The sequence below is a fragment of the Typopeltis vanoorti genome, chromosome 5 (assembly GCF_054136105.1).
Source record: "Typopeltis vanoorti isolate ZY-2024b chromosome 5, IOZ_Tvanoo_1.0, whole genome shotgun sequence".
NCBI lineage: Eukaryota > Metazoa > Arthropoda > Arachnida > Uropygi > Thelyphonidae > Typopeltis > Typopeltis vanoorti.
In genome coordinates, this window is record NC_143553.1 from 1,446,368 (window position 1) to 1,467,584 (window position 21,217).

Consider the following 21,217-nt stretch of genomic DNA (forward strand, 5'->3'; position numbering starts at 1 on the left):
TGTACTTATTAAATGAACATCTTCAATTTTAAAATCTTCAAATAATTAACGAATTACTCACTAACAAGAAATTATTACATACTTCCCTAATGGCAACACTCTTAAATTCTGCAGAGAGAGAGAACACTCTAAACAGCTCAATTTCGCTAAGTGTTGGCTTCAAAAGATGGCTGTATGTAGCCATTGTTTCATGAGTGCAATAGAAATGGCTTGCTATTCTTCCAAGTTCTGTAATCTGCAAAGTAATTGTTCAAAATTACACAATCTATAAATAAACTAATATGAGAAGTGTATATACTTTTAAGCTAAATTAAATTTAAATTCAATAGTTATTATGCACATGCAGAGTTTCTGCATTAGCCCTAAATAAACCTCTTCTATACTTCACATGCAATTATATAACAGATGAGTGTTTTCATTGCTTAATGAGTATTTTTAATGTAAACTGCAAAATTTCCCTAATTTTTCTATGAGGAAATTTTAATTTATTTCTATATCCTTAACTTTTGTGGATGAGTCAAAAAAAAAAAAAAATCATCATCAAATTCCTGCCATGTACCCTCAAGGGGTGTACAGGATATGATAGTACTACATGAAAAAAATTACATCATTATTAATTTCCTATCTACAATTTTCCTCCAAATCAGTCTGTTACTTGTCAAGACTCCAACATTATCAGATCTTATATTTATATCATCTAAAGCACTTTGTACTGTATCAATTAACCTATATCTTGGTCTTCCTCTGGGTCGTTTCGCTGCCAACCTGGCAGAGAACACTTGTTTTGCTAATCTTTCCTCGCCCATTCTGTTTAAGTGACCATACCACCTGAGATTAGCTCTGCTAACACATTCCCGGATGCTGACAATGTCAAGTTCTTTCCTAATATCCTCGTTTTTAATATGATATTGAAATTGATGTCATCTGTTCACGCCTATAATCTTTCTCAGGACTCTCATATCTGTGGTCTCTAGTCTTTGGTCAAGTGTTTTACTTCTGACCCAGCTCTCAGATCCATAAGTTAAAACTGGTTTGAACACTGTCTTGTATACAGCTAATTTAGTGTTCCGACTAATTTCTCTCTTATTCCATATGAATTTATTCAATTGACTACCCACCATACCAGCTTGGCTGATTCTGTTGTCTATTTCTATATTTAATTTACCATCTTGACTAAAAATCGTGCCTAAGTAGCTGAAATGTTTTACTTGTTCCACAGGTTCTCCATTCACAACACAGTTGACATTTTCAATGATTCTGCCTATTTTCATTGTCTTTGTCTTTTTATTGCTGACCTTCATACCATATCTATTACAACAGCTATTCAATTTATTCAGAGAATCTTGCAGACTTGTAGTAGATTTATTTAGAAATATAACATCGTCTGCATAAAGCAAAGAGCTGACATTAACATCTCCAATTTTGATATCATGTTTAATACCACTTTCCTTCATAATGTGATCCATATAGATAATGAATAACAGAGGGGATAATGTACATCCTTGTCTCACACCAGATTTAACATTAAACCATTTTCCTGTACTTTCTTCAATTCTAACTGCTGACTTACAATTCAAATAAAGACTAAGTACTGCTTGATATAATGCCCCATTGACACCATATAACTGCAGCGTATTGAATAGCTTCTCTCTTGGCACCCTGTCATATGCCTTTTCCAAATCGACAAAACTTAAATACAGATCTTTGTTATATTCCCATGCTTTCTCGACTATTTGTCGGAAAGTGAAGATCTGATCCTGACAGCCTCTATTTGGCCTGAATCCAGCTTGTTCTTCACCAAGCTTTTGTTCCACAATTCTTCTCAACCCTTTCTCAAGTATACTTGCATAGATCTTGCCAGGAACACTCAGTAGGGAAATACCTCTGTAATTCTCACATGCAGTTTTATTTCCCTTTTTATATATGGGTACTATGAGAGCTCTACTCCAATCATCGGGAATCCGTCCCTCTGTCCAGGCTTTCTGAACTATGCAGTGCAGCCACTGTAAGACTCTTATACCACCATACTTCAGCATTTCTGGTCAAATATCATCTACTCCTGATGCCTTTCCACATTTCAAGCCTTTGATGGCTTTTTCTACTTCAAGTATGCATATGTATTCCTGACTGCATGCCTGGTCAGTGTTTTTTACCACTGTGCTGCTGTCATCACTGCTTGTTTCATTTAGCAAGTTTTCAAAGTAATTACTCCATACTTCAAGGATATCTTTTTCTCCTGTTTTCATGTCACCTTCATCATCTCTAATTCCTTTTACAGCACTCTTTCCTCCATTCTTAAGCTTCTTCAACAACCTCCAGAATATTTTGCCACCTTCTTGATATTTATTTTCTATATTCTTGCCAAAGTCCTCCCATGACTTTTGTTTGGCTAGTTTTACACAGTGTTTAGCATTCTTGCATTTGTCTCTATATTCTCTAAGAGCACAAGCTAACTTATTTGACAGGAACTTTTGATATGCTTTCTTCTTTTCCTTCACTGCCTCTTTAACTTCCTGTGTCCACCAGGGAGTTCTGATTTTTTTATCCTTGCACACAACCTCACCACATGCCTCTCTGGCAGAATCAATCAATGTTTTCTTCAGAGTTTGCCACTGAATCTCCAAGGTTTGATTCCTGTACTCAAACTCTTTCATTTTTTCTTCAATAATCTTTGTGTATTTTAGTCTACAGTTCACATCTGAGAGCTGCTCAACTTTTATTCGCTTTAAAACTTTCTTGCATGTTATTCTTTTCAATATGAAATTTAATTTTATCCTGCTCAAGACTAAATAGTGATCACTTCCAATTTCAAATCCTCTGTATACTCTGGTGTCATGCACCAGGGAGAAAACATCACTATCAACAATAACATAGTCGATGAGACTTTTCTTATTCCTAGCCTCTTCTCTCCATGTGAATTTGTGCACATATTTATGTTGGAACATGGTGTTAGTAATAACCAGTCCATGTTCTGAGCAGAAATCCAACAGATATTTGCCATTATTATTAGCTTTGCTCTTTTCTCCAAATTTTCCCAAAATATTTTTGTATGTCTCACAATCATTTCCTACTCTGCTATTTAGATCCCCACCAAGGACTAACTTTTCATTTTTCATTGTGTCAGTTGCTTTTTCTAAAGCCTCAAAAAGCTCCTCGACTTCTACCTTAGTAGAACCTTCTGTGGGACCATAGGCACAAATAAGTCTCATTGTCCAGTTCCCCATTCTCATATTTGCCCACATTACTCTACTTGAGACTGACTGCCATTCAAGAAGATTAGCCTCGTATTTTGTGTTGAATACTATGGCTACTCCTTCTTTTCCTTGATTGTCATTGCCTGAATATAACATTTTGTATTTAGTGCTCAGAAAGATCTCACCAGTTTTAGTCTTTTTTGTTTCAGTCACCCCTATTATGTCGATCTGGTACTTATCTAATTCCTCAGCTAGCTCCATTTCTTTGCCATTCAGGCTTCTTACGTTGATAGTACCGATCTTTAACTCTGGTGATGTTGAGTAAAATAAATAATAAGGCCTTTTATAGAAGAAATTGTCGATATTTTAATAATTTTTTATTTACTAGTTTATTAATCACTTTTAAATTTTCATAGATTTAATATAAATAAAAAGATAAAAAAGAAATGAAACGAAAGAGCTCACAAAGTTTAAGTTACCTTTTCCTAAATGCTATAAGGAATAAGGGGTTCTATATAAATGTATCTATAATGCTTTCCTGAAGAAGCACAGTCTGCAAACCACTTTTTCTGTCTTTCAGCAAAGAGATAACATTAGAAAGCAATGAAGACAATAGAATGAATATGAGATTCTGAATGAATCCATCATTATATACAATAAGGAATTTAATAATAATGAGAGTATGCTGCAGATGCAAACAAAAGTAGAAAACAAGTGCTTATTAAAAAACATGAACAGCTTTGCTTTCTTTGGTTTTTGTGGAATAGCCTTGGTTTAATTATTTTTTCATTTCTTTTATGATCACTATGTTCTTTCATGCAAATTTCTCTCAAACATTCCATTTGTATATACAGGAAACCTAAGCATCATCAAGATTCTTTTCATAAATGTGAAGGCAAGAGTGAGGTCATACTCTTTTAACCTACTATTTTTTCTGTGATGTTTCTGAAGTGAAAGCACCTTTATAGTATGTTTTCTTGCATCTTTGCTGAAAAAGTTGGTTTTTGTTTTTAAAAGTTATTACTGTTTTTTAATTGTAACCATTCATTACAAACACTTCTGCTAATTATATAATATATTTCTGCTGATACAATATGCACATAACAATTCCATTAATGTCACTTTAGGTTTTAAAATTCAACCTGGTACTATATACTTTCAAATTGATATTTAACTCTATTCCTGATGAAGTATGTTATGTTGTATAAGAACTGGACGAAGGTATAAAATAAGTTTCTACTTTCACACTTATAACATGGTTATACTGGAATCATTACAATGGATAACAATACACACAAGCTTGATGACAAGAATGCTAATTAATCTTGCAATTGCTTTACTGTCTGATATGCATAAGAAACACATTTTTGTTGCATGACTTAAAATTATGCAGGACTTAAATCATGTTAAATAAAATTATATACATTCTAATATACCAAACTGCCTCCCACTATTCAAGAACACACATCTGTATACTTCTTTCTGATCTTTAGGAAAAAAAAAAAAAAACTGCATACCAACAGGTCTTGTCTTGATGGTACTCCCCACCCCCCAACTACCCTGAAATTCTGTGCTCCAGAATGAACACCCTTTTAATATCATCTTTACAGTCTCTTACTCTTGTTGTCATCTACTCTACACTACAAAAAACAACAGAAATAAAAGTCAGCATTAAGTTATCATTCTAATGGCCTTCACATCTGTTTTCTTGAAAATAATGAATAAATACAGTCATCAATATGAAGGTCATCTGCTCCACAACACAAGAAAACCTACATGCAGCCTATCTCAAAGAATAGAAATAAAAGATAACTATCACTCCATTGTCTTAAAATCTATACTCTTGAAAATCATGAAGCTAAATAGCCAAGCCAATCAATTAGTTATCCCAGATTCAATGTCTCTCAGTCATGAAAGTTTACAAACCTTTATCAACATGACAGACTAAAAATCAAGGAGTTGGGGGGGTACTCTAGAGATCAAACACTTTTCAAGACACCTTATGCCTCCAGTAAGCATGGTAGTAGTAGTCTCAACAGCAAGCAATGAAATCCTCTACCACCCAAATATATTCAAAAGCATCCATGCCCAAGGTGGAATTTGGACCCATAGCCTACCAGTTGAAGAGCGAGTATGATACACACTTGACCAATTGGGCAAACAAAAGAGTGACCACTAACATAGATTACACCTCAATCCACAAAAGACTCCTTGAATAGATTACTCACATTTAAACAGAAGTCAAGAAAGTTGTGCAGAAACTTGTATGGTCAATCATCAGGGCATTGCATTTGATAGTGTTTTGCAAAAAGGCTACTTACCAACATACATCTTGTGGTATGTCTTCTGCTCTTTGCAACTGGATAGCTAGTTTCCTATCTTTAATTTCTCACACACTGTAACTCTGGCACAATATAGAGACTCTTTTCAGATGAAGTTTCTTCATCTGAAGCCATTAATGACAAACTAAAGAAACAATTCAAAAACTTAATGGCTGAGAAAGAAACAGCACACGAAGCATTTATTCCAGAACAAGGACATGATCATTACATTCTTGTATGTACTTACACCGTACTTAAAGGTTTCAACTTGCCTTATCTCCATCTAACATCTTCAAAGTTGACATCACTGGCATTGCTGGGAGAAAGCTAAGAAAATTATCAAATTATGTTGCAGATGTAATCTACATCCAAACAACAATGCAGAAATATCTCAAAAATGGAATAGCAAATGCTCAAGATACAAAGCAACAACAACAACATAATAGCAATAAAAGCAAAAGTGTTGCAGTAGTCATGGACATAGGTGATTATGTCAAAAAAAAAAAAAAAGTCAAACTAATTCAATGCCAAAACCTATAATCGACTCGATTATGCCTCTACTTCGCATGCCCACAATGTGACTAACAACTTACAATCTTTTAGACAAACAGATGGACAGAAAAAACAAGACTATAGATATTGCTCCATTGTATTTATTACTTGCTGACTCAGTATCAAAGATACTGAGTCAGCAAGTAATAAAGCTTTTCTCCCCATTAAATAAGATTTTAGGTCTCCTTTGGTGTTCTTCAAAACCCAACTATTCATCACTCAAATAACCAAAAGTAGAAAATATCAGTCGTTCATGTGGAATGTGCTATATGGTACAGACAGTGAAGATAAAAAAAATAATAATGGCCCATAATAAACAATAATAATAATAATGGATTACAATTTTTTTTTGTCAGAGCATTCAAAAGTCATCAGAACTTTTAAAAATCCTAATTGACATAACAAGAAACAAGGCACAATCCAACATCAGCTTTGGTTTTCCTTCATTAAACACTGAAACAGATATGAAACTATGCATCACAGTACAAAAGAAAATTGCACATGCACAACACTATTAGTCTATTCCAAATATTCTGTGTTATTGTTACCATTTTCTTTCTTGCTGCTTAATTCATTAATATAATATTAATTCAGTTTTTATTTTTAACTCTTTGAAGAGAAAGAAAAACGTACTGTAATGTGCATAAATATAATAGAATAAAATACTGTTCAACACAGTCTATGAAAATGAATATAATATATGACAAACTTTCAATCTGTTCCACACTCAGATAGTCTCCAAAGCAATTTATCTGCTGTGCAAAAGATTCAGCAGAAAGGATGGCAACCTACTAACTTGAAAATTGGCAAAATATTTTCCTAGAAAAGTTCTTCTTGTTGATGACTAGAACTGAACTAACAGCATTCTTTCTTCAGGCCACATAGCTATGAAAGCAAACTTTTCTATAGGTATTATTTCTGGGAAAATGTCCATGTTTTTTTCTATAGGATTACCTAGATACATAATATAATATTCAATAAAGTATTTAAAAAGTACTATACCTGAAAATTGCCTGACTTCTTATCAAATTTAAGAAGATTACTTTTATCCAACATAGTTGCTGCTGTATAAACAAGATCTGCTCTGTGTTTTTCCAGCAAAATATCATCTTTTAATGCATCATGAGAGATTCCATATAAAGTAGGTGCTCTTAGCATTCTAATGTAAAGATAGGTATATCCTAACCAAGTTGATGCCTCTTTCATGTTCTGAATATTTCCAAGTACAATTTCTGCATTCAGCATATCAGGTAACCTGCTGATCAACTGACTTTCAATTGGTAGCTAAACAAAATAAAACAGTATATCACTATTACAAAGTTAATCATGCTATAGAGTCAAAAAATGATTAAATATTTATTACGATTATAAACACATACACACAAAGAAAACTTTATTTATGAAATGTGTGGGAAAGCTCTAAGGGATCTCTGAAATGACTGTTAATAATTCAGCAGCTAGAAATCTGCTTATCTGTAGTCATGTTGTTGTGTCCCAATTTATGATTATTATTCTATATAGTGAAATTCTGCTTATCTATGTTCCACTATTATCTATGCACGAGATACACCCCAAAATACAAATATTTAAGCTATTTCTCCCCTTAGTGTCCTTAATATTTATATTATACTGTGCCTTTTGGGACATTTAGTTTGAGATATTAAATACAAAAACAAGGAGCAATTACTAAAATATGTCTGAATGTGAAACAATATTGCAGTCGTGACACTTTATCTCGTTTTTTTTTTGACACATTAATTTCCCGCGTAATTAGATTCGTATGTTTTTCAAGTGGTGCATTGGGCAGCAATTTCAGCTGTTTTATCAATGAACAAAGGTTTATTAAACTCATTAGTATGGTACAATTCAATTTCTAATATAATTCAATTCAACACTAAGAAAACATTTACACAATAACATTAGCTTATCACAAGTAATTTGGCTATGATCCTATATGAGTATTGCGATCCTTTCACTGTGTTAACACATAACTTTGACATTTAAAACTTTCCTATAAGTTACAATACACATGCATAAATCTCAGGACACATAATTACTTATATAATATTAACATTAACAAGCATACTTTCATTATAATCAGTCATGTACTAAAGTCCTAGTATAAATTTCCTTAGTCTCTTCAACAGTTCAGTAATAGAATAATGATTACAATTACAGACGATTCTCAGTTAACACGAGATTTTACAGTACCCTTTACTCGAGTTTTCTATATTGGCCTCTACCTTTTTCCGATTGAACTATCCTGGTATGATCTCTTCTATCATCTGTTACTCCTAAGTTCTTTTGGTATTAAACTGTGCTTACGCGATCTTAACTTTTCGTTCTTGAATTAAGGACACACTTTGAATCATCTATACAATGGCTGTGAAACTCATCACGTGGACATCGACTTTTTTACAGATTTCTTTTTCACTGGACGATGAAACACATAGATAATACCTTCTTTCCTTTAGCTAAATGGCATCCCTCGTTTCTTACCATAGGAAATACGGAATCGAAATTCCGCTCACTACTTGTTCCCTCGTTGTGTCGGACGGAGATGTAACTCCAATCCTGCTACCCTTTCCTGGATAGTTTCTTCACGAAGGAGCTCGTAAAGAAACTATCCAGGAAAAAGCCTCGTGGGGGGGGGGGGGGTAACCCTTTTATACCTTGACTCCTAACGGCACCTTCTTTAATTTCTTTTCTCCGCCCCTTACTTGATTCGACTTCACCGACCAATTAGGGTGGCGTTTTTCTGCCAAACATCCTTTGGTCGGCGAGCCCGTGACGATGTCTCAAATCCGGGAATTGACCCTGAGCGATAGTCTATTGTTTATCTTTGCTAGCCTCTAAATTAATTCCCCTTCCAAATTTTTAAGAATTTACTTAATATTTTAATCTCTAGCCTCTCACATACAATTCCTTATGACTAATCCTTTGTCTTACTTAGCTAATTTTTTTTTTTTTTATATCACAACACTAATATATTCCTTCTTTTATTAGTTAGTTGAACAAACACTTTTTTCTTGTTATATATTTTACTTGGATGCAAGAATATTTTTCTTTCTTTTAAATAATTCATCTATTAGCTTTTATACAAGGGTTTTATTTTATTTTCTCTTCATGTTACACCATGATAACTGGGAATTCTACATTCTTAAGGTATCAGGGTGTAACAATGTTAAATTATTGATGTGATGAGTGCCTGTGTATGAGCTATACCACCCTGTGATAAGGAAAATGAGAAACATGTTGATTAAAATGAGTCTACCACAAGTTGCAACTGTCTAAATGGTCAGAAGAGTGTGACCAGTACATGACAGATATGAGCTAGTGTTCCAAATGAGGCTCCTTATTCTATGACCACTAGAAACCTTAGAAGCTTCATGGAAAAAATATTTTTTAGTAGTTAACAGTTATAGCTCATGGTAAAAAAAAGGCTTGTACTTGTAATTATCCTTTCACTGTGTCATAACAGGATTAATACTGAAAAGAATTCTCCTGCTTACATTGAAATGACAGCATGAATTTTTCTAAGGGTAGTTTTGCATTCATTCCTAGTGTATGAAGTAACAAGTGGAGTACAGCAATAATAAGCATAAATGATTCTGCTCTCCTGAAACAAATATATGGTTTGCTGTGGAAAAGCAGGATCATCAGATATGATAGGCATTTATGATTTATGCTACAAAAGTAGACTGGTGTTTAGATAATTTGCTTTTCAATAACCTCTAGCAAAATGGCATATAACCTTAGTCTTTACTGTACAAAATGCTTTGCGAGAATTTGTTTGTTGACGTCTTATGAAGAGATGCACATGAAGCTGTAACCAGCATTTTCACTTGGTTAGAAAGTAAATTATATTAGAATAACAATTATTCTACATAATGCATAGCAACAGACATAAAAAAGGAGATTCTTCATAGTGGGATAGCAAAGGGCAATCTAGTTTTCCATAAACAGTTTCTATAAACAAGTGTAGTACAGGCTGTGAAGATACTTAGCACAAACTTTCATTTACACACACTTGGATAAAGGATTAAACAATATAATTTCTTGTCAAGATATAATTTACTCACTTGACTTATGAAGTGGTACTACAAAATCCACTCTCAGTGCAAATTTATACATATTACTTTTGTACATCTCACATCTAGAATTCTCCTCTTGAGAATTTTCATTTTAAATTTTACTTTTAAATAATTAATTTCACATGTCATCCATTGTTTTAATTAATATAATTATAATCATCGTCATCAGATTCCTGATATGTACCCATGAGTGTATAAAAGATACTATGATAGTGTCATGTGATCATGTTTATTTACATTATTACTGACTTCCCAACAGTTTTTTCCAGATTAGTTTTATTTGCCAGATCTTATATTTTAGTTTTCTAACTGAATCAACCCACCTAGATCATAGCCTTCCTCCAGGTCTTTTTCCTATCATCCTGGCATCAAACACTTATTCAACTAATCTTTCCACTTTCATTCTCTTTATTAGCATCTAAGATTAGCACTGATCACATTTCTGAACGTTAACAATGTCATGTTTTTTTCTAACATCTTAATTTTTCGTGATTCTACAACTATTCTTCCATGTTTCATTTCCCTCATTTTTCTAAAGAAACATTTTACTTGTGCAATGGGTTCTTCAGCCTATTCTATGAGTTCATTAAATTAGAATGCAGTTTTTTTCCTTTTCTTTTAAGGTCCACGGTTTTAGTCTCATGACAAATTTTCATATACCATGTGCAAATAAGGCAATTATTTGATTTAAATTAACATGTTTAGCTGTATACTTTTTTTTCGAGGATAATCTCCTGCATTGATTAAACATTCAAGATTCAACAATGACTCAAGAACTTAAATATAATAGTCGAGATAGCATAGAACCCTGTCTATTTTAGTATCAAATTGCCTTTTATAAGCATGTCCTTCAATTCTGCCCAATTTGCAATTTAAGTATAATGATCTCTCAATTATCTAACCTGCAATGGGGTATTATGTTAACTTACTTCTAGTCCAGTACCACGTAAGTGTAACCAGGAAATTGACTTCCCACTGATATTGGATAACTGAAGAATTACTGTATATGCTGTGTATGTTTTCTGTATAAAGTTCCATTTACACCATACAGCTTTAGTGTTTTTGAAGAGCTTTTCCTTAATACACCCTATCATATGCTTTTTTTAAGATCAGCAAAACCTAAACAGATTTATTTACTATTTGTCACAAGATAAAAATCTGGTCTTAATCTTAACAAAACTTGTTTGTCTAAATCCTTTGTTCATTACTAATTGTTCTTATCCTTTACTTAGGGATGCTTGTATAAATTTATTCTGGAACACAGTAAGGAAATTCCTCTTTCAACATATTGTTTTATTTCCCTCTTTAATAAAGTGACAGAATGAGAGCTCTACTGCAATAATCTTAGAATGACAATTTTTCTTAAAAGTAATTACATTTCTTAAAAATGAGAATGAAGATGTCCTCATCCTCAATTGTGGAAGACAAGGATATCCAGAATATTCTCATCTTTAATCTTCAGACTAAAGAATAGAATATTTTTGTCACCTTTATGATCTTGGATTCCTTTCCAATTTTCTTTCACCAATTTTTAAGTTTTCTTACTAGCCTCAAAAACATTTCACCACCATCACATGATATTCATTTTCTATATTCTTATAGTTTCAAGAATGTGTGAAAAGACCTAATCCAAGGTGGTTACTTAAGCCAAATGGGAGAAGAAAGGTTAGCAAAACAGATATTTGATGTCAAGATGTCAGAAAAAACAATCCCAAGATGTAGGTAAATTTATGCAGTCTGTAGCACATAAATTTGTGTTTCTTATAAAACAGCCCACCTTGCTGAGGGCTTACCAGTTGTGCAAGATGTCCTGATAGCAAGAAAATGGGAGAAATCTGGCATTATATGATTCTTGATGGATTGCCTTGTTAACTGTTCTATTGACTATTTTCCCTTATGAAGTGAATTGTTCGCAAAACTAGTAGAGCATGAAAACAAAAATATATTATTAACCAAGTGAAGGAAAACAAGAAAGCATATCAAAAGTTCCTGGCAAGTAAGTCAGCTTGTGCTCTTAGAGAATACAGACACAGATGTAAGAAAGCTAATCACTGTGTAAAAATAGCTAAACAAAAGTCATGGGAAGACTTTGGTAAGAACATAGAAAATAAATATCAAGAAGGTGGCAAGCTATTCTGGAGGTTGTTGAATAAGCTTAGAAATGGAGGAAAGAGTGCTGTAAAAGGAATTAGAGATGATAAAGGTGATATGAAAACTGGAGAAAAAGATATCCTTGAAGTATGGAGTAATTACTTTGAAAAATTGCTAAATGAAACTAGCAGTGATGATGGCACAGTGACAAAAAACACTGACCAGACATGCAATCAGGAATACATATCTAGGACCAGCTGGTGGCATGTGCAAAGTGTGCAATATACACAGGCGCCTAAAAGATGTCAAAAAATATGAGATAAGAGTTTAAATGAACAACAAATGGTAAATATAATTATGAATGTGCATCGTCTTCCGTTCGGGCCCCTTCAGATCTCCCAGAAACGAACAAATAAATTCTGAAATTGTAACCTGGACCCAATTATATCATGGTAATTTTTGATTAAAATTTATGAAAATATACCTAAAATAGTTTTTTATTTTTTGATGTATCATAAATCAACTTATGATTAATTGTTGAGTTCCATGTAAAAAAAAAATTGTATAAGCAGGACTAATCTGCAGGTAACATTATACTGTAAAGCGGTTTTCATTTGTTTTTCATTTCCTGTTTGAATTTTTTTTTTTGAAAATTTTCGAACAGGAAATTTCTTTTTGAAATTTTGAAAAAATATTTTTTTTGAATAAAGTGTGAATTTTATTCACACTTTATTCAAAAAAAACTTTTTTGGAAAGGCGCCAAACATTAATCGCACACACAAGAAAAAGACTAGGTGCCGGTGATGTACATATCCATTATTGAAGTAGAAAAAGCCATCAAAAGTCTGAAATGTAGAAAGGCAGCTGGGATAGATGATACTTGACCAGAAATGCTCAAGTATAGAGGCATAAAAGTCTTATAGTGGCTGGACTGCATAGTTCAGAGGGCCTGGACAGAGGGATGAATCCCACATGATTGCAGTAGAGCTCTCATAGTACCAATATATAAAAAGGGAAATAAAACAAAATGTGAGAATTACAGAGGTATTTCTCTACTGAGTGTTCCTGGTAAGATTTATGCCAGTATACATGAGAAACTGTTCAGAAGGATTGTGGAACAGAAGCTTGGTGAAGAACAAGCTGGATTCAGGCCAAATAGAGGCTGTCAGGTTCAGATATTCACTTTACGACAAATAGCTGATAAGTCATGGGAATATAACAAAGATCTGTATTTAAGTTTTGTAGATCAAGCAATACTTAGTCTTTATTTGATTTGTAAGTCAGCAGTTAGAATTGTAGGAAGTACAGGGAGATGGTTTAATGTTAAATCTGGTGTCAGACAAGGATGTACATTATCACCACTGTTATTCATTATCTATATGGATTACATTATGAAGGAAAGTGATATTAAACCTGATATAAATTGGAGATGTTAATGTCAGCTCCTTGCTTTATGCAGATGTTATACTTCTAAATAAATCCACTACAAGTCTGCAAGATTCCCTGACTAAATTGAATAACTGTTGTGATAGATATGGTATGAAGGTCAGCAATAACAAGAGAAAGATAATGAAAATAGGCAGAAGCACTGAAAATAGCAGCAGCATTGGAGAACCTATAGAACAAGTAAAACATTTCAGCTACTTAGGCACGATTTTTAGTGAAGATGGCAAATTAAATATGGAAATAGATAACAGAATCAACAAAGCTGGTATGGTAGGAAGTCAACTGAATAAATTTATATGAAATAAGAGAGAAATTGGTCAAAACACTAAATTAGCTGTATACAAGTCAGTGTTCAAACCAATTTTAATTTATGGATCTGAGAGCTGGGTCAGTAGTAAAACATTTGACCAAAGACCACAGATATGAGAGTTCTGAGAAAGATTAGGGGCGTGAACAGATGGCATCAATGGAAATATCATATTAAAAACAAGGATATTAGGAAAGAACTTGACATTGTCAGCATCCAGGAATGCGTTAGCAGAGCTAATCTCAGGTGGTATGGTCACTTAAACAGAATGGGAGAGGAAAGATTAGCCAAACAAGTGTTCTCTGCCAGGTTGGCAGGAAAAAGACCCAGAGGAAGACCAAGATATAGGTGGGTTGATACGGTAAAAAGTGCCTTACAAGATAGATATATAAATATAAGATCTGACAATGTTGTAGCTTTGACAGATAACAGATTGATTTGGCAGAAAATTGTAGGTAGGAAGTTAGTAATGATGTAAATTTTTCATGTAGTACTATCATATCCTGTACACTCCTTGAGGGTAAATCTCAGGAATTTGATGATGATGATTTGTATCATGTTCTTGTTTGATGTAAGAGTTGTGTGTCTTTCCAATCAATCCTATGGAATGCCTCCTGAGATACTAGTGGATTAAGTGGATATGGTTTTGTGTTCTCTTTTCTGTTATCTAAAACTGCCAGTTTCACTTATGTATGGATGCTTTACATGTATATTTCATGTATATTTAATTTGGTATACTTCTAGAGTTTGGGGGAGGGGGGGAAGCATCCTTGGACGCGTTGATAAAAAATGTTCTCATTCTATGGGAGGTGTTAACATAGTTTTAATGTGTATCTACTGAAATTTCTATGTATTTTTTTTTATAACTTTTAAAAAATTTTTTTATAAATAGAATATAGCTTTGATGTAGTTTTTTTTCACTACTTTTACTATCATTACTTTTATGGCCAGTAGAATAACAGTTGATTAGATCATTGTCACTTTGGCATACTGTTCAAAATGTAATATAGCTTGTCTTTGTTTATATATATGTGTATACTCCGGATGATGATCTTAATATGAATCTCAAAACATCAAGAAATTAAAGTAATTATTCCTAATACTGTTGTAATCCCCATAATTTTACCAAAATGAATAATTAATATCTATATATTTCAGAACTTTATTGTATATTTTTCTTTTCAATACAATACTCATCTCCATTTCTTCTTTTTTTTTTTTTCCATTGCAATTTACACTGAGTGGCCTGCCAAGGCCAAATAACTTGGCTCCAAAGAAATTTAACTGATGCTACTTAAGGCAGTTGATACTATCTACAGTCCACTGTGTATTTGACGGGAGTTTGTCTGTTGTGAAGGATGAAAAATCAAATTACTGGAAAGGGGGAACCCTGTTAATTCCATACGCTAACTAACCCATGTTTAGCTGTAAAGCTCTAATAAAGATTATATGTATAGACAGGATTCAAACCTGGGTCTTCCAACCAAAGTTATTCTCTAAAGAGAATGCCCTTGGGTATTACTGACTGAGATGCTGAAACTCAACTCACTTTTATTCATTTTTATACTACTCAAAACTAGGTCAAGTAGTAGTTTTTTTCTATTTCAAATACCCTGTAATCAGCATGAACTATCAACAATAACATAATAATATTCAAAGATATTTTATGTGGATCACAGTGTTAGAAATGACTAGTCCAAGTGTAGACAGAAATGTAATGTCTACACTTGGAAAAGTGTAGACAGAAATGTAATAGGTACTCTATTATCAACCTTGCTCTTTTCTCCATATTTCCTCAAGACATTTCTATGTCTGTGATATTAGAGTTGAAAGCCTAAACAGCAAATTGGGAAATTTGCTGTTTAGGCTTTCAACTCTAATTAATTTCTCCCTTTTGTCCTTCAATAAAGTTATCCCCCCCCCTCCCTTCATTGCATTTATACCCATTAAACTGGTTATAATAATGTTAAAGGAAAATGTAAGACGAAAAAAAATGAGAAATTCAAAACTGATTCAATAAAATGTTTCCAACAGTGGCACAAATGATGAACAAAATGTTTTGCTGCAGAAGAGAGTTACTGGGAAAGCAACTAAAGTGTGAATCTTGCAAGTCGTTACTCAGTATGTAATGACATTAAACATACCTTCTGAACAGACACTGTATGACAGTATAATGTTATTTATCTTGTACAACATTAATTAACATAACATAATTATATATATATATATATATGAGAATATTTACCTGCTGATTAAGAAGTGACAAATAATACTGAAGTTCACTATGATTAGTAATCAAGATTCCTTCTCCTTTGGTGTCATACTGAGGCCGTCCAGCTCGACCTAACATCTGTTAAAAATTGAAAATGGTTTAAATTAAAAGTCTAAAATTTTTAAGAGTTAATCTTTTTCTAATGAAAATTTAGCATTATTTAAGCAAAACATAGTGATTAACTCATACATTCAAACAAATGAAGTGTGAATTTTAAGTATTAGCAGAAAAAGATAACAAAAATAAATAAATAAATAAATAAAACAAAATAAAAGAGACCAAAAAAACAAATGTGACAAATGATAACTGACACTGGATCTAATGGGTTGTGATAATATAGATAGTTAAACTGACTAGTTTTGCCATATATGCTAGTGTCTTCTTCTGGGTTAGTAAGAACAAAAAAATACAATAAGTGGTAAACATGAGCCATTACATAACTAAAACCGAACATGTAGGAACCATCACACACACACACACATGTAGCATGGAAGCTGGCATGAGTCAATAATTGTTCAGTAGGTATGTATGAAAGTCAGCAGAAAAGTCTGACATGTGGAAAGATCTAATAAGTGACTCTCGGGAGTGGATAACTATCGTAGCCTCTTTAATGTTACAGGCACTGAAGCTGTCTTCCATGTAAGGTATGGAGCTCTTATCCCATTCAATACTGGGAGAAGTGGAAATCTAGTAGGTTTGAGCTGTCATCCCTGTTGTTATGAACATCTTAAATATGCTCTTTTTGTCTAATTTTCAAACTTCTAGATGTTTGTCCTATGTAAGCAAGGCCATAAGAACACAGAACATGAATGGGCTTTCAAGCCACTGGGACTATACGAGCTCTGATAAATTCACCTAAGGGCCACAAGTCTTTCAAGCAAACATTCTGGAGCTTAAAACATTCCACATTCTTGTGGCCTTGCTTACATAGGGCAAACATCTAGAAGTTTGGAAATCAGACAAAAAGACACATTAATAACAACAGAGAAGACAGCTCAGTCCTAGCTTTCCACTTCTACCACACTCACCACAATATTCAATGGGACAAGAGCTCCATGCCTTACACAGAAGATAACCTCAATGCCTGTAGCATCAAAGAGGCTATGATGGTTATCCACTCACGAGGTACACTCAACAGAAACCAAGGAATGGTTTCTGTTGAGTGTATTGTAATAGCTGGAAGTCACTTATTAGATCTTTCTACATGTCAGACTTTAACTTTTCTGCAGACTATCATGAATACCTACCGAACAATGACTGACCCATTCTAGCTTCCATGCTCCATGTGTTTCTGTTTTTAGTTTTTTTTTAAACTTTTGTGTAATGTTTCATGTTTATCGCTTATTGTAATTTTTTTTGTTGTTGTTCTTCCTAACCCAGAAGAAGTCATCAGCATATACGGCAAAACTACTCGGTTTAACTATCCATGTTATCACAACCTATTAAAAAAGTGTCAGTGAACATTTGTGACAAAAAATTATGCTATTAATTAAGTATCAGACAAGCACCATATATGCATACTACCCAAACACTGTCATGTTTTCTGTTATACTGTTTGTCTCTGAGTTCTTCAGAGTTACTGTTATGCTTAGTATAATGTTTTAAATAATGGGTTCACATATGTAAGAGAAAAGACAATACATAAGTTTTTTTTCTAATTAAAGTTAAAATTAATAAATAAATAAATTTAATTAAAATTAAATTCACTTGCATTATTCAAGTGAAAGTGTTATGTTAAATGAACCTAGATCACCTTTCTTTAACACGTTAGGTTCAATGCCTGTCACAGCCAAGTGACTTTGCTTCATAGAAACCAAATTAAGACCACAGTTAAGTTAATTCTATCTGCAATAATCTGTATATATCTGTGAATTTTGTGTATTTTCTGGAATAAAAATTCAAGTTTGTAGGTAAAAAAAAAAAAAAAAATATGTCATCCCTGTATATGACTGGTTAACTCATATTCTGCAGGCTGTAATCTGTGGAGGCTGTGAAGTCAGTTCAGTGAGTTTAAGATGAAGTGTAAAAGGATGTAGTTAGCTGTGGCTCTTGTTTTAATGATTTTGGTGGAGAGTGGAAGGAAAATAGCTGCCAATTCAGCAGAACAGCACTGCCAAGGAAAGTATCTGTTCACGGCAGAAACTGAACATCTGTGAGAGAGAGAGAGAGACTGAAGTAACTGAACATCTGTGAGAGAGAGAGAGAGAGACTGAAGTGGGTGGGTGTGTGTGTGAGTGTGTGTGAGAGAGAGAGAGAGAGGGGGATGGGATCATTAATTAGCAGAATGTGCTCTTCTGGATAGAATCAAGCAATCTTAGAGAGGGTTTTTTGGTGCACCACTCCAAATATGGGAGCAATATTCCATGGTTGGGAGGATCTGAGATTTGTATAAAGTTAGCAGCTGTGAAGGTGTGAAGTAGTGTCTTGTACGAAAAAGTACAAGTTTTTTGGCAGCTGCAGGTCAGTACAAAAAGAAAAACCTGATTGTTTGGATATCTCAGTATTATTGTAGGTAGGGAAGGAGGGGTATGAGATCTTTCTTGCAAGAGCTCAAACAGGACTAAGTTTTGGTGAAACTACAAGGGCAACCTTGTCCCATTGGGATATAGCTAGGAGATCAGAGTTCAGGTCACTGGTTATGGTGGATTTTGAGGATTCTAATACTTGAGCACTAAGGTTCATCAAATGAAAAGGAGGAATGGAATGTACTTTCATTGGCGAAGCTATGGATAGGACTGGAAGTCTGTGAGAGCAGGTCATTTATATACAAGAGAAAGAGAGTTGGTGAAAGAACAGAACACTGGGATACATCTGCATTGGTGAAATCAGGAGAGGAAACCATCCACCATGACATGTAATGAACGACCAGTGAGAAAGATAGCAATCCAGTTGTAGAGTGTGGAAGGCAAAGCATGAGGTAGCAGTTTACCAAAACGAATCAAATGCCTTAGAAATGTCAACGGCAGCCATGTAAGTTTCTCCAAATTTTTCCATGGCTTGATTCCAGAGGTGGGTGGTGAAAGAAAGAAGATCAGCTATAGATTGCAAGTGGTGGAATCCATATTGCTGATCAGTGATTAGTTGGTAAAGTTTCTAGGTGGTGGTTCAAGAATTGGTTGTTGATGACTTTCTCCATAATTTTAGAAAGAAATGAAATGAGGGAAATTGGATGTTAGTTTGATGGCTGACTATCACCTTTCTTTGAAAGGGCTGGATGTGGACCTGTTTCAGTGTTGTAGAGTAGGTGCTAGCTGAATAGGATAGATTGAAGAGATGATACAGGATATTAGTTCTGGGGCACAATTTTTTTTAACTCAACAGGTGGGATACCATCAAGACCAGATGCCTTGTTTGTGTTCAGGTTAATAAGGATTCTTCACATTTCTTTTTGGCAGAAGACTATGGATGACATGGAGGGAGCAATTCTTGGTGGAATAGAGGAAACTTTGCTCAGTTCATCCATGCAGGAAGAGAAGAGTGATGCCAGTAAGTCAACCTTGTCTTTAGGTGAGGTACCTACAGTGCCATTAGGATGTCAGAGTGGTGGAAACCTGGGTAGGCAGAAGTTGCACTCAATGGCAAGACACCAGAAAGACTGACAGCCATTTGGACAGAAGGCAGGTTTACAGCGTTTGGCCCTTTCAAAGTCTGATTTGGACTTTGAGATGATTCTTTTACAATTTTTGCCAGGTGCAGTATAGACAGAGTGAGCAGCTGGAGTTCTAGTCTTAAGCAATTTGTGGTATGCAGAGGTTTTTTCTTTCACTGCATTGGCACACTTTTTTTTTGAGAACCAAAGCTTGGATGGTGGCTGAAAATTTGGAGTGGAATGAAGGATCAAAGCCTTCATTCCTGTGAGGATGATTTCTGTTATTTGGTTTGAGCAGGTGTTGGGATCAGAAGAAATGAAGCAGTAGCTGGACCACTGAAAGGTGGATAGAAGTTACGAAGGTCATCCCACCTGGCATGTTTGTAGTGCCAAAGAACACGAGACTTATATGAGGTTGTAATTCAAGTTACCAAGAGGAGAACTGACATCTATGATATACTTGAAAGCAGAGCTTATTAGGAAGAGGTCAAGTGTGTTGGGAAATTAGAGAGAGTTGTCAGGTATTCTGGTAAGGAGATTGATGATCTGTGATAATTCACTGCTGATAGCAAACATCTCGGCATCCCTGCTTGCTTGATCAGTGAAACTGGAGAAGGGAAGCCAATATGAGTTGTGGCTGTTGAAATCTCCAAGAAGGAAGACCTCACTAGTGGAGTATTTCGACTGTAGAAAATTGAGATTTAGCGAGAGATAGTTGAAGAGGTCAGAGTGGTTAACTGAGTTCAGAAAGAGTTTGTCAAAACTATTTGACAAACAACAATTATTGTTTGGATTCCCAGAGTTTAGTACATGACTAGATACAGCCAAGGCCATGGATCTTTCCAAATGTGACATCTCTAACAAGATCCTATTGATGTAGTACTACATTTCTAGATGGAAAAGAAAAAAAATTTTTTAAGACTTTTTCTGATGTCCAATTAATTATAGCCATTTTTATTCAGCAGATACACAGAATTTTTACAGTTTTGCAGGGTTTTAAAATTAATCTGAGCTTATAACAAATTGTCCAATTTCTACATTTTTATTTTTTTACTGCCATTTATATGCAAGGTGTGTCTTTCTTATTTCTTGTTTGCATTATCAAGCAAAATAATTTTTTACAAGCTACCAGCTAGATGCTTTAGATGTTCTGAGTGATCTTACTACTCCCTTTTCTGCTCCACCTTGAAGGTCATCTGAGTGTGATGGATCCTTCAAATGTTACATCTCTAACAAGTTCCTGTATACACTGTCTGATATACACAAGATATCAGTAATATTTTGTGTGCGTTTCATTTATACATGTAGTGGACCATATATATATGCCCCAAAATCACCTTAATTGAAGTGT

The 21,217-nt window shown here is 34.1% G+C and overlaps 1 protein-coding gene across 1 annotated transcript in view; it reads right to left on the bottom strand.

The window, feature by feature from the left end:
• Brr2 (U5 small nuclear ribonucleoprotein l(3)72Ab) overlaps positions 1 to 21,217 on the bottom strand; it is a 486,889-nt gene that overhangs the window by 253,231 nt on the left and 212,441 nt on the right. Inside the window, exons 20-22 of the mRNA XM_090392214.1 lie at positions 16,251 to 16,355; positions 7,070 to 7,351; positions 83 to 235 (exon numbers count right to left, since the gene is read on the bottom strand). Of these exons, the coding sequence (XP_090248340.1) occupies positions 83 to 235; positions 7,070 to 7,351; positions 16,251 to 16,355 (540 nt within the window). The remainder of the gene's footprint in view (positions 1 to 82; positions 236 to 7,069; positions 7,352 to 16,250; positions 16,356 to 21,217) is intronic.